The 15,140-nt window shown below is 46.5% G+C and overlaps 1 protein-coding gene across 1 annotated transcript; it reads right to left on the bottom strand.

The window, feature by feature from the left end:
* Positions 1-2,420: 2,420 nt before the first annotated feature.
* LOC119453918 (zinc finger protein 239-like) lies at positions 2,421-15,064 on the bottom strand. Its single transcript, XM_049667065.1, has 2 exons — positions 14,485-15,064; positions 2,421-3,123 (listed from the first exon to the last, which is right to left on the bottom strand). The coding sequence occupies exons 1-2, from the start codon at positions 14,723-14,725 to the stop codon at positions 2,639-2,641; spliced, it is 726 nt and encodes a 241-aa protein (XP_049523022.1). The 5' UTR covers positions 14,726-15,064; the 3' UTR covers positions 2,421-2,638.
* Between the last annotated feature and the right edge of the window lie 76 nt (positions 15,065-15,140).

Below are 15,140 nucleotides of genomic sequence, written 5' to 3' on the forward strand. Positions count from 1 at the left end.
CCGTCCATATAATTCGGCGTCGCCATTGCCGTCGCCGTCGCCGTCGCCGTGAGGTTCCGTATGACGTCAACGGAGATGAAATCGTCGCCGCGCGCCGCCGAACGCTGTATGTGCGAGTGAAAGGGCGCGAGGGACGTGCGCTTTCACGGGGAGTGAACGCACGGCGGAGAACAAACGCACGTTCTGTGCCGTGCTCCCTTAAGGGCTGCAGAAGTAGGCGTCTCTTTCCTCCTTTACAATCACCATATATGTAGAGCAAACGCGCCTTCTTCTGACGCACGAAAGGCCACGGGGGGCAGGGAAGGGAGGCGACGTTTAGCTGCGGCACCAAGTGCCTATTTATATCAGAGGCTCCGGCAACAGTCACCAACGCCGCACGCATTTTGTGCGAACGCGGGCAAAACGCCGACGGCGTCGACAACAGTGCTGTGTGTTGCCGGTGCTGCTGCATGTCCAAGTTTGTACAGCAGATAAAACTACTATCCTTACTCCGTATAGCTCTCTACTAAGTTGCTATCGCAATTGATGCTTCGCCTTTCGGGTGAAACTGCGCCAACTTTATTCTGAGGAATGTGGAAACAAATATTTGCTTCGGTATAAGTGACACCCCCATGGCCGATCCCTCATTTTCGATTTCACCAGCAGGAAAATACTCTGCGCAGAGGCCACGGCGGCCCCATTGCGATGAGGGCCAAGTGCAAAAACACCCGTGTACGTAGATTTCGGTGCACGTTAAATAACCCCCCAGGCGGTCAAAATTATTCTGGAGTCCCTCACTATGGCAGGCCTCATAATCTGATCGTAGTTTTGACACGTAAAACTGCATAATTTTATTTTATTTTTTACTCTGCACAGATAAAGCATGACAAAACAAATTTTACATTTACTTCATTATATCAATAATTCTTCATGCCCGTGTTTGTTATATCCAGGTTTGACTGTATTGCAAAAATAGACACAGAGTTTCCTAATGGAAATTAGCAAAGCAGGTCATTCAGACATCCTCAGCACAGTAATAAGCATTGCAGTACAGTAAATAGAACATAGATATTTTGTAGGGGCGTGTGAACAGTCATTCTTGAGATCGAACGAAACAGTATTGAATTAAAAAAATATGTTTTGAATATTACATAGTTTCTTCCACAAGTAATAAAAACCAGCAATCGCATCCAAGTACTCATAACGTTAGCCAACTTTCGTCATTACAATGCACATTAGGAAGCATTGTTAATAAAAAGCACAAATAGAGCATTATAAAACCGATTAACAGCCTGTTCACGTACACAGAACTCTTCGGAAAGTGCAAATGATCGCTGTGTAGCCAGTAAGGTCTGACTCTCCGAGCAGCACAGCCTGTTCCGCTAGGCAAGTTCACATGTTGTGAAATACCATGTTGCTTAGGAATTAGTATATTATGTTTCTCGAGAAAAACTACAATTCTTTTCTCAATGAGCTTTTCAAAAGTTGCTTATGCATGACAAGATGGTAATGAGATGCTATATTTATAATGCACTCGTATCACTAATTTTGTGATTGACATCACCTTGTCTTAACCAAGTCTGCATATATGCCCGAGAAGAATATGTGATGAAAAACTTATTTAGTGGTAGGCATAAAAATATTATATTTTGTGTTTATATGTTTAACAATTCATCAATCATCATACACAGCTGTTTTGTTTGATTTCGTTGACTTTACAATGTTAATATTCTCTGATGCACTGATGTCTTGATATACAAATGTGTTATATTGATAAGCAGGGATCTTGCGGATGCATTCGTCACAGCTAATACCAAGTGGACTACTGCCCATGTTGATGGAAATGTCAGCAGAACATTCAGCACGTGCTGCCTGATTGCACCATGGCTGATCTGGGTCTAACTCTTCAATCAGAAGACAGTTAAAGTAGATTACTTTGCTGGTAATAGCAGAATAACAATGGAACATCCTTATAAACCTAGATAAGTTTAAGGATGTTCCATATCCACTGCCATGGCCATCAGCAGCAAACCGGCTAACACATCCAGGTGTAATGCTGTACACATACACAAAACGGGCAGGATGGTTCATTTGCCCAGGTATCTCACCAACTATTAACCAAACAACCTAACTAGTAAAGCACTGAACTTGGAATTTGGAAGATGTAGTGCCACCTGTGGGAAGTTTTCTTTATATTTCCCAAATTCTCATGATTTGAATTAAACACAATTATTTTCCTCTATGCTTTCTTTGGCGATCGTCTATTTCCATCTTATGTTCATAACTTCAAATAGGCAGCAGTATATTTAGAGCACCAATATACTTGCGTGAGACATTTGATTATCAGAATTTCACATGCAGGTATACTATTATTACACACACTGAGTCACTTGAAGGCATAATTGAGAGATGAGCATATCTCTGTTATGTATTTACATGAAGGAATATAACCTGAACATGGCGAATGTAGTGCACTGCAATCTTATTACTACAAGTGTCCCTGCAACTTCCTAGATCAGGCTGGAACCTCCTGTAAGGTGACTTAGCAATTCAAAATTAAAGGGCACATGATGACACTTGTGCTAGCTGATACACAGAACATGAAGCATGCTACACATGTATGTAGATTCCTACCACAGACTCTAGTTCAACAAGGAAATTAAACTATGGTATCCTGGTGCTTCCTTTTATGCGTTCTCAAGCAACCGTGCCACCGAAATGTCATGGAGCAGACGGTGCAGCGGTATGGTCGATCACCTGTATGTATGCGCAAGTGTGACTGCATTCTAGACTTTTGCTTGAAGGTCCGAGGGCATGAAGGGCACTGAAAGGGCTTCTTGCTTGTGTGGGTGCAGAGGTGTTGCTTCATGGTGGGCATGTCGGAGAATGTCCGAGGACATGAAGGGCATCGAAACGGCTGCTCACCCACGTGGACACGCAGGTGCCTGTTTAGGCTGTTCCTCTGTGAGAAAGTCTGAAGGCACAAATGGCATTCAAATAGACGCTCGCCAGTGTGGATCCTGGCGTGTACTTTCATACACCACAGCTTATTGGTCTCATAATCACAGAGGGGACAGCTGTGGAGGCATCCCTGAATTGAGTTGCCACCCTTGGCCTTTGAAGGAGAAATAGAAGGCCTTGATGCTGCACAATTAAACAAAAGTGAAATTTATTGTGAAATGCCAAAGAGCAGCATAAATACTAAAGGTATCGTTGTTCCATCAAAGCAAATGACAAATCTGCAGCATGCTGCAATACTTTTGTACTGGTAAAACACTTCAGCGCAATCATCTAGCATGGCCGAAGTGGGCTTGCAAGTGCTAGAGCATCGGGCCACGTGATTGGGCTATCTTGTCGCAGTAATCTTAGACAGTCATAACATTTTTGGCTCAAGATACCTGAGAGCTGTCGCTTCCACGGCTTCAGGCGAGTGATGCACCACTCACTACGGCACTGTAGTTCATCAGTGTGAAAAACAAATAAGTAGCCATGCGTGCACTGTACATATTCCTTGTAGCTGCATTAAGCTGTTGCAATTATAGCACGAGTTACAGACCAACAGTCAGCACGGCCTGTAGCAAAGCCTGCCCTGTCCATAAACATCCCACGTGCGATCTGCACTCCCCGCACATTTAATCTTCACGATGGGGGCGAAGCCCAACGTGGGCACAGAGATGTTGCATTATGCAAGAGGTCTTGCAGCAGGCACTATAGCTAGCAGGCCGAGGTGGCTGGCATTTGTGTTTCCATGCGCCTAGTGTTAGAGGCTGTGCAATCTGAAGTTTCTTATGATTCGAAGAACTGGTGAATTGAGATGGAGGACGAAGCATGGCTGGTGCTCTTCAACATGCCAGTATTGTGAAAGCAAGGTCATCGAGTGAGATGTGCTCGTGTTTTCCTGCGCGCCCATGACACTATGCTTATTCGTTTAATTCGTAAGCAAATGTTTACTGCAATTGGTAAGGCCGATAAAACTTTGAAGCTTACTCTTGTCTAATACCCTTTTATTGCTATCAATATTTTGCCTTTCGATGCAAACTGCGAAGTTGCGCACCTCGCGACACTTCGTTGTGAAACTGCATTTGATCTTGCGCTCAACTGCCACCAGGCCTAAGAGTGCGAGCCTGTTGGCGGCAGGCTTCTCGAGATGCCTTGCCACCAGCAACTTCACCAGCCACACTGCTTAAGCCGCCAGGTCCAACCAGCACCGCTTCATTGGGGAGTCGGCAACCAAAGTTGTGCTTTTGCGCCAGTCGACATAGGAACACCTTTCTTCATGGCCACCAAGTTTGCGATATCACAGTGCAGTTGATGGCCGAAGCACCTTGCAGCATATGAAATTGCAGTCATTGCTGTTATACATTAGTGCTCGGGGTAGCTGATTATGAGCCACTACAGCGTGCTTCATAATCAGAACTGGTTTTGGCACATAAAACCCCAGAAAGAAGAAGGTAGTGGTGCCGCAGCAATTGTGAAGTCAAGAAAAATCAGGCGTCTGGAAACTCCAGATTTCATTTATTGTTTTTGCTACCAATACGATTATTTTGAGGCATCTGCAAACAAAAATATGCTTCACTATAACCAATACCCTGACAGATCAACTCCGATTTATTAATAGCAGAAGAATAGTCTGCTAAAATAAAGAAAAACCAACCACGTTTTATATTTATTTCCTTACATACGATAACTTATTATATCCTTCAACTGTATATGAAGAAACATTATATTGGAAAGCACTCAGAGAAATACACAGCATTTTGTAACTGAACTGAAGTTAACAAATGAACCACTCAGACGTGTGTCGTGTATAAATGCATTTATTGAATACTGTGACGAGCTTTATTAAGTCATCGAGCGGCAGCCAGAAATGCAGCGGCAGCACTGAGAGCTCAGCTGGATGGGCTAACTGGACACAAACACGCAATGGTAATGGGACTTTCGAGTGTGCTGTAGTGCTTTCTTACAATCGCCCCCTGGCTGAAAAAAGAGCCATCCTGGCAACCTACGGGGACGACGACAGGATTGGCTCATAATAGAGCTTGAGACTGTCTACGTGAACAATTTCACATCCACGGCAATGATGGTCTCTTGGGCCCATCTGTAGCTCAATAATGTAGTGGACGAGCAAGGTTTGGGCAATGATAGGATAAGGACAGTCAAATTTCGGGAGAAGTTTGGTTATAGGTGGGGCCCAGGGACACCCGAGAGATTCGGGCGGGAAGGTGCTCATTCTGGCAGCAGCGAGCTGTGCACTTTGCGTGTTACGAAGACGGCATTTAAAAATCTGCCTGGTTATCTCGAGTTTCTATTATTGTTGCCTGATGGTAATAAGAACATGATTTGCACAAAATAAGGAAATCTGCGGCAGCAAGGCTACTTCGTATCATGCGATCTGACGGGTGCAAAGGTAAAAAAGTTTCGAATTGTCACACAAGCTGTGGAATACTGAGATATGGTAACCCATGGAAGCGAATGCCGCCGATCTTGCTGATGTGGCAAGACTGGGTCGCGTGGGATTACCGGCTCCTGGTAAAGTTGCAAGGTGTTTGAAAATGGTTGAAAAATTGCATAATACTGCTAAAAGCAAAAACATTATGGTAGGGAAGAGGGACGTGAAGGGATGGAGTCAAAGTAGAGTGGCGTAGATCGCCCTGATAACAGGGATGCAACCAGCGCGGCTGCTCTGTCGGCCTGACAACAGCATGTGTCTGGCGCAACGAAGCCTCCTTGCCAGCTCCATGGGGAATCGAGCTTCAAATAATTTGCTGCGGCACGAAAAGTGGTTCACAACATTAGAAATTTAGCACATCGTAAGCTAACAGACTTGGGCTGGGACTTTTGAAGTTATCAGGCATGATTGCATCAGAGATTCTATCGTAGAGACCAGAATTTTCAGCACCTGTAAGTGGCCGCCATATATTTGTCATGACGGTAATGGTGAGGGGGACTGCCGGAACGGTGCGGGCGGCAGCGGGCCCAAGTGTTTGCAGTTGTCAGCCGCCTGCGATGGCTGGTTCCAAAAGCACTGCAGCCGTCTTGTCGTCCCTAAATGCCGCTAAGTGTGTCTTCTTTAATGCAATCACATTTCAGATAACAGAAATACACCACGGAAACTTTTTTAGTGAGAGCACTCTGCAGCACCGTCTGCTTCACTGCAGCTGCCACGTCCTTCACTTGACCAAGCTTTTTTTACGAGATCTGCCTAACCATACACATTTTCTTAGGGCTTCAAGCACTGTACAAGAGATACTAGAGGACATCTAGTATGTATACAGGGGTGGAATTGATACAGTGTGGTTTGGAGCACTCCTGGGAGCAGGTAAATTGCAGTTTTGGAGCAGACTGGGAGCAACTAAAATACCGGTTCAGAAGAGATAGAAGGGGCATATCAGACTTTATTTTGCATTAGAGGAGCATGTATTGTACCTTAAAACGTTGAACATCGTTACAAAAAGAGGCTCGATCGCCTTGGACCATTTTATAGGCACTGGACCGATTTTAATGAAACTTATTGCATTTGTGAAAGAAAGTTAAATTCTAGGTGACTGTTGGAAGCGGAATCTTGATGCCAATTGGTAAGTTCGAAAAAAAAAATAGATGCACGACGTTTACAAATTTGAAGCTCTGCTCCAAAAACAGATATCGCAGTTTTGTAAACTGCATCTGTAAGAGCATCCAAAGTAGACAAATTTTATATATCAATTTATATCTTAAGTGAATTGGAACATTGTTTACCAGGATTTTGCAAAAGTCACACTCACATACTAACTGTATATTGCAGAGCAGTGTATTATACATCATTTTTGTCCACTTTAGATGTACAATTAGATGCAAGTTACAGAATTGTGTTATCGTTTTTCATTTCCGAGTTACAAAGCTGTAAGTTTCATAGTATCGTTTTCTGAAAAGTTGCAATGTTTGACAATCTTTATAAAAAAATCTATGAATAAATCAAAAATACGCTTCCGCCAGTCTCTAGATTTTAACTTTATCTTTTAAACGCAGTAAATCTCATCATTGGTGCAGTGGTTGCCGAGAAAAACTATTTCTCCTTTCTCATGTACAGTATAGACCACTTATAACGTAACCGCTTATAGTGCAGGACCGGATATAGTGCGGTCTTGTCAGACTCCCGTTAATTTTCCCATAGCACTCCATGCATACACGTATCACTTATAGTGCAGTTGCGGGAGACAAAATACCGGTTACAGTGCGGCTGCCTGGGAGTACGGAAGTCGGCGGAGATGGTGAACGCTCCCCTCAAACGGGTGCGCCAAGGAGTGCTCGAGGAAGAAAGAGAGACGAAGTGGAGGAGAAGGGCACGTGGTGCGAATGAACAGCTAGTGAGGCTGAAACCAGAACCTTGGGTGCGAGTCGTGAAATATAACAGCGCGCATAGCAAGCGAGGGCCACGAAACTGCCAATGCTGGCCAACGCTCGCTTCACGATAACGGCAGTAAACGAAACTTCAGGGAGGGAACGGGCGGCGCCGGCACGGCACGGCGAAGGGCGCGCGTGGAGACCGTGGAATGTAAGGGAAGAGGGCAGCAGGGAAGCGAATTTCGCCTCGGCAACTCTGCCGCTTCGGTGGCTCCCCTCGCCATCCCTCATAGCTCCCTCACTTTCGACTGCCACCGTGCGCGCCCGCAGGCGCCGCCGCTCCTGAAGTTTAGTTTTCTGCCGTTATGGGGAAGCGGGCGTTTGCCGGCGTGGGCAGTTTCGTTGGCCGGCCTGGGACAGCGCCGCTGCTTCCCTCTGCGCCGTAGCCGCAGCGTGCAAGGTCAACACGTGACTAGAAAGTAGAGGAAGCATAAAGGAGAAAGAAGGGTTCACTGCCATTTTCTACACGTGGCTACGGTAGCGTAGCTGAGACGTCGGCACTTACACGCATGTTCTGGCGCGACGCAGAATCGGCGACCTTGCCATTTGAGAGAGGGTGAAATTTCCGCTACGTTTTTTTTTTCTTTCTTTTTTTTTTTGTTTTGTTCGCGCGCGACATTGAGGGGCCTCTCCTAAGCTTTTACTCTATGGTGGTGCCGGAGCAATGCTGGTCGGAGGCGCCGCCGCGTGACTTGGTTCGAATTAACGAGATGCAACTCTAAATTGAATGCAAACATTCGAGCCGCATTCCTCGACTGTCGCATATGCGTGGCGGCTCGGTGCACATGTTTTGCATATGTGCGGGCCTTGAAAATTGTTGCTTTGGTTATAGTGCGGTACCACTTATAGTGCGAATATTCGCGACTCTGGCGACTTATGTTATAAGCGGTCTACACTGTATTTAGATAGGAGTGCCGGAGCTAAAGCTTCCTCTTAAACCCTAGAATGCCGTAACTCTTACGCGCGCACTCTACAAGCAGGGCCGCAACACCTGCGAGCGCGGAGAAAAGGTCTACCGGTCTACCGCTTCCGACGCCGCATAGCTGGCTACACGCTGGCTGGTGCGCTTCACACTTTCTCGAGTGCATGCTTAGTTTTGGTTATACAAAATAGCAGCAGAATATTATTTACTTTTGGCCATTTTTCAGTCCTTGAACCTCCCGAAAACCGGCGCACAATGATAGTCGCCACTAACTTCACCAACCAACACGTATGAAGAAGAAGAAAAAAAAAACCTGGCTACAGCAACATCGTAATAAGACTGAATTGAGCTAGCCAGACAGAAGACGCGCTTGCCTGTAACAGAAACCGAAACTACGTAAAGTGCCGCTACAGCGGAGCTGTTAGTCAACGCTTCGCTTCTGTTTAGTCTGTCACGTGACAATAGAGAATGAGAGCCACGACGATGCGAAGGTATGCCTTGGCGCGGCCTCCTCCCCACGGAGCTTTCCGGTCCGGCGGGACCGTGCGACCGCAGTAAAGCGCAGCTCCTCCCTGCCCTCCCTCCGTAGAGATGTCCGCTACTGGAAGACTGCGCACTTCCTTCCCGCTCCCTGCCCTTGCATGCACGAGCCGCGATTGCCAGCTGCCCGTCGCACGCATTCACTCGCACATACCGTACAGCGCGCGGCGATATTATTGCGTGTGGACTTCATACAGAACCTCGTGGCAAAACACCTATAAACAGTCTGCCAAAACGAAGACAGCAACAGCTCCGCTGTTTCGACAGATTTCACTTCGTGGAACTGGCTTCAGTTTTTTTTTAAAGTAAAATTTCCTGCATGGTGCAGTGCAGCGCAGGGTTTTATTTTTGGCTCAATTGGCGGGCGATGGAGCAGGATAGCGCAGGAAAACTCAAATGGAGCAGAATGGTGCAATTGGAGCAGGAATTCCACCCCTGGGTATACCTTGCATTTAAAAAAATGAGTATTATAACTGACAGCATGCTACCGTGATAAGTTGTGCCTCATTTTTCACACTGCTTTGTCATCTTGACCACCTAAGATTTTAGCGTACCCCGATCGTTATGAGTACAATAAAGTTATTTTCTATGTTATGGAAGCTGCACGCAGTCACAGGGAAAGCTGAAGCTCCTATGTGCTTACGTACGAATTGGACACGAAGCAAGTATGAGCAGAATTTCACACTCACAATGGACACACACAGCCGCACAACCAATCATTGGGCCAGTGCAGTCTGCCCGAGATAGAAGCATTCAGTTTGATATTGCTGCCAGTTACAGGCGCTTTATTATTGTCTCCCTCGCAGTCAATAGAGAACACACAATAATTTGCCTATTCATGTATGACATCGCTGAAGGGAGTACCAGCTCTGTTAGGAATGGCTGAACATGCTTCTCGTGTGGCTCACCGTAAGCATCGCACAATTCTAGCAGTTCAAGCATCCTCACATACTGCGCGAAAGAAAGAAAAAATCAAGTTACCGTATTTATTCGAATCTAGGCCGATAGTTTTTTTTTTCAAATAATCACATACGAAACTCTAGGGTCGGCTTAGATTCGAGGATTTTAAAAAACGCGCCAGTTTTTAACTGAAACTGATAAATATGGTGCATAGTTAGCGCCATCTAGAAAAGTCAGTATCTCAGCCGCTACTAGCTGCGCCAGTAGCCAACTGAAGTACACGAGTGACGTCGCCATTTTGACCTGCGTCGTATCGGTAGTATCGGTATGGTGCAGCATCGGCGCGCGGTGTGGCGTTATCGTAATGGCACCAAATGGGCGATGCCACTATAGTGCCGCTTTCTAAACGAATACTGTATATACTCGAATTTAACGTGCACTTTCAACACGACCCTAAATCTGCGTCGGCATTTCAAAATGGCCGCCTCGCACGCGCGTCGAGCCTAGCTACCGTAGCATGCGGAAGCTTCCTCCGTGTGCTGCAGTACACGTGCTTAGGCAATAGTCTAACGTCTGTCTTCACCTTCTCAGCGTCTGCTCTATCAGCATGAAGTACCGAGTTCATCATGATGACGCATTTAAAAGGAAAGCGATCATCTGTGCGGAGACGGACAGAAATCGGGCCGCATCACGGGCGTTCGGAGAATACGAAACTTGCGAGCAGGACTGGCGCAAACAGAAGGAGAGGATTTTTGCCAGCAAAGCAATGCGGAACGGTTTCAGTGGACCGAAGCAAGACGTAATCTGCGACGATCCACTCCAGCGATACGATTGCCTTGGCCCTACCTTGAAAGCAATCTGCGACGGGTAAAGTCCGCCGCGCGCCGTGTTTTCGCCGCGTTGAAGCGAGAGGCATGCTAGCATGAAGGCGCGCTTCGTCTCCAGCGTTCTGACAGTTCGTTTCCGCGGTCAACGAGCGAGATGCGTTCATGCTTGCTTGTGCGCGCGTGACACCGTGCTTGTTAATAGCGGTCTACTAATTTGCTATTGCATTCGATGCATCGCCTTTCGGGCGAAACTGCGACTTTTTTTTATTCATCGCAACTTCAGTGCATAGAGAGGAAATATATTTTTCCAAATGACAGAAAGTTGTATTTCTGTTTGAAAGCATGATGTGCGTGGTACTGGTAAAGGACTTTTTTTTCCTCACAGAAAACGGGTGCGCGTTACAATCGAGGAAGCGTGAGAATCGAGTAAATACGGTAGTTGTGCTAGCCGTAGAGGCATCGTCAAACGTTCAAGCCGGGCGGAACTTCGGCATCAGTCTGTCGTTGGAGGGGGCCACGGGAGATGATTTTTGCGTGCACCGCAACGTGCGCTCCTTCCAAAAATGCAGCATCTCTAATGCGCTGGACGGTACTGAATATAGGCTCCGTACAGTCAACAGGTGGCGCTGCTGCGCAGCAGCGGTGCATGTGGTGGGCGGCGCGAAACTGGGAAGGGGGAAGACAGCGAGATTTCGGAACTACGTATACACGCCTTCAAAAGCCGCACGTATATCCGCGATCCGCCTTATTTTTTTGTGCGTGTGTGTACGTGAAAGTACAAGCGTGGCCCTCTGTGATGTCACAAATAGTTTTTGCGGGGTTCAGGCCTATTAAAGGAATAGACGATTACTTTCACGGTGCAGCGTTAACCAGTGGAGACAAGCTCTACGCTGCTTCGCATGTTGCTTGTGTGAAAGAAGTGGACGGCGTGGACGTTCACGCAAAGTGCCGTTCGCAACAGGGAAAGCAAGTATACGACGTCATCCTTCACGTGAGTAAAGCTTACTGTTATACTAAAATTGAAGTCACTAAACTGGCACCCTGAAAACGTTGTAGTTGACAGATTTTTAATTGACGCCTCACTGTTGGCAATGCATGCCTCATTTCGCTCCGGCGCGTTGTATGCCGCGGCCTATCATTTGATGCCCCTGTCACACTGTTACTTTAGATTGCCATACAGCTCGATCTGGACCGCGTGCATCTACACGCTCACTCGTAGGCTGTCGTCAGCACAGTCATGTCGAGTGAGCTAAACGATTCGGATTGTTGGATCGTGTGGCAGTGAGCATGCTATCCTCGTTGACTCGTTTGGGACCCAGTCGGAGCCACGTGCTGCGCTGATAAACGAGATTTATTAACTAGGCGATCTTAATTTACATGACGTGAATGTTCGTTTTTCATCATGTACAATGATCGAGGCTCATTAGGCCCCTTTCACAAGATACGATTTCGCCTGCGAATTCCTTTCCTTGCATACGCGCTTTGCTTTTACAATGATACATCGCAAATGTATATCACAGAAGAAATCGCACCATGTGAAACCGCGCCTCTCTAGCGCCAGCGGCCGAAACGAGGATCGTCGAATTAGTGCTCGCCAGCACAAAATAGGTTTCCTTGGCATAAAATATTGCGCATCGCACATGCCAGTGCTATGCTGATCATACCGAATGCTAAGACAACGGCAAGCAGTCGTCAAATCAGCAAAGTCGTGACAAAGTTCTTTTAAATGTTCAGCAGCTGGCCATGGCCGCTGGCGTTGCACAACGAGCTGTGAAGCGCGCATGTGTAGCACGCTTTACAGAACAAAACCTTCTCACAAATATCAAAGAAGCTGACTTGCTTTACTCTCCTCACAGCTGCGATCCATTTCTTTCGCCGTTCGATCTCATAAGACTTGCCAGAAAACCTGTACAACTTTATCCCAGGCTGGCCTTCATGGTTGTGACAGTCCTTTACGCAGCAGTATCGCCGGTTCCACTTGCCTTTTTTTTTTCACCTCCGACGCTTGCCGATGAAGCGCATGCCATTGCACCGTCGCAAGACGTATAAAAAAAAAGGAGGCTGGTGAACAAAGCAAAATGGCTTCAACCGTGGCCGCCGAAATGTAGCGCGCGGGAAAGAATACTCATCGAGCCGGCCGAGCTGCGGTGCCCACTTCCCAACAGTGTTGCGTCGCTGCGCCGGATCAGCCGCAAACTCGACTGTACGGAGCCTATAGCGCACTGTTTGAAGATGTCAGCAGTAAGCAAGATAGCGACGAGGCTAGCAGCGATGGTGACATAGAATGAGCTCGGCGTGTTCAAATTTAATAAATGCTGTTTCATTTTGCGAATGCTGTCCTCGCTTTTTCGTTTGGCCTACATTCGAGGTAAGTTTTTTTTTTTCTGACTTCGAACTTTTGGGGGGTCGGCTTAGAATCGTAGTCGGCCTAGATTCGAGTAAATACGGTAGGCATTGACGTGCGCCCAGCCCTGTTTCTGTACAGGCTGTGTGCTGTGCGTCAGAGAAACGAGGTCTCAGCAGGCGCCAGAAAGGCGCCTTTTGCCTCGTTGACTCTGGTAGGAAGGTGTCTCTATTTAATTTTGTGTGTTTTTTGTTGCTGTTTCCTGCCAAAATAAAGAAAGAAAGGCTCGCCATATGCTGCTTTCTCTTTTTGCAGTCACAAGTACTCAAACGCAGTTCAATCATGTGCATGAAACACAGGACACAAAAACCACCAAGTTCCATGCAGTCTTGTTGGTTTGCCGTAACGGAACAATCGCCGCGCAAGTTACGAAGTCAACACATGCACCCAAAAGCTTTCTGCTTACGTATCTTTAGTATCCAAGATGCAGTTTTGGGTACGGACTGACCCCTGTGAGCTTTCTGTTCGGAAAGTGAACTGAGCGGATGCAAAATAAAGACTCCGGAAAGGTCTAAACGGCACCACACAGTGACGTCTTAATATCAACATTGTCATACCATTGTCATCATGCCATCATCCTTCTACTAATGTAATCATTCCAGCATTGGCATACCATTGTCATCACAAAGGTGTGGTAAACCAATGGTCATCATGCCGTATCCGTCGTGCAATCGTGGTGATGCCCCCCATCATGGTCGTTATATTGTAGCCATTTCTTCCACTGTCGTCATTCCATGCCATTGTATCCATTTTAGCATCACCACCCTAATGTCATTCCTTTGTCGTCATTCCGTCTCCGTAATTTCCTTTGTCACCCTGTTGCCATCGTGCATTGTCATACCTTCGTCATCACATCGCCAAGCCATCTTCATACCATCATCTCATGGTCCTCATGCCATCGTCTTGATATAATCGTTGTCACTCCTTCGTACTGCCATTCTCATTTTTTAAATAGTTATTGGTGTGTTTGTTCATCTTCATTTTCTATTGCGATTTGAGTGTTGTCACGGCAGTATCTTCATGCAAACATCGCCATTCCATCATTGATGTTGCATCGTCAGAAAGTCATCTTCATGCCATCATGGTCGTTGCGTAAGTCCTACAGCCATCCTCATCCATCATGATCATAGTGTCATCGTTATCTTCATGCCATCATGGTCGTTTTGTCGTTCCTCTGTCATCAAGCATGTCATCTGTATGATCAAAAGTTTAGGTTGAGCGAGGAGGTTCCTATTCAAAATGTATCCAACTACCTCATGTGGTCACTACTCACAAATGATCACTAAGCAGGATCAGCATTCTCACAAACAGCAATGAAATATTCACTTAAATCGATTCGCACAGCGAGTGGGATCCGTGGATCTTGCATTTTGCCTAAATCAGAATGCAGACAAGAATCGCACACCTGCTGACTTCTCCCTCAGCAGTAGAAAGTCATATACACTTGTGCAGGTCGCACCAGGCAGACTTGACCCTTTACCATAAACTCACACAAGCAAGCTGAAGTAAGAGAAGTGCCGGTAACTGCCTACCTGAGGTCGAGCTCGACTCATCCACAGCCTCTGTAGTCTGCACGCTCCTCGACACACTCTGTGCTTTGAAGGAGCACCCGACAGACTTGTCGGCTAGAGGCACGCAGCACTGCGTGCCAACTTTGACCTGACCGACGACCTTGGAAGGGGCCTGGCATGCCACTATGGCAACAGTGATGCATTTACCAAGGCTCATTGCATTTGTGAGGCCTGCAGAAAATAATTGCAGCGATTGCAACATTGAGAACAAGTGGCAAATACAACAACAAAAATGATGCAGGGGCAGAATACAGTGTAGCCATTGAACTCAATATAATCATGTTGGTTTCAGTAGCACAAAAAGACTACAAGGGACAATCCACGCCAAATATTTGAAAGCTGGGCAACCTTTGTCTGCACATGGTTTATGACTGCAGAACATCAGGCATAACTTCAGCTGACAGATTTTAAAGCTATTGGTGTAGTCCGACTAATGCAAACTAATTAGAAGATACCAAGGTCATTGTCATCTAAGCAGCCTTTTTAATGTCCATCGCAGAACGAAGGCGTCTCTCAGCAACCTCCAATTGCCCTGTCTTGTGCCAGCTGATACCATCCTATGCTTGCAAATTTTCTACTTCATCACCACCACCTTATTCTCTGCCCACCAGGTATCT

The sequence above is a fragment of the Dermacentor silvarum genome, chromosome 5, assembly GCF_013339745.2.
Source record: "Dermacentor silvarum isolate Dsil-2018 chromosome 5, BIME_Dsil_1.4, whole genome shotgun sequence".
Classification (NCBI taxonomy): domain Eukaryota; kingdom Metazoa; phylum Arthropoda; class Arachnida; order Ixodida; family Ixodidae; genus Dermacentor; species Dermacentor silvarum.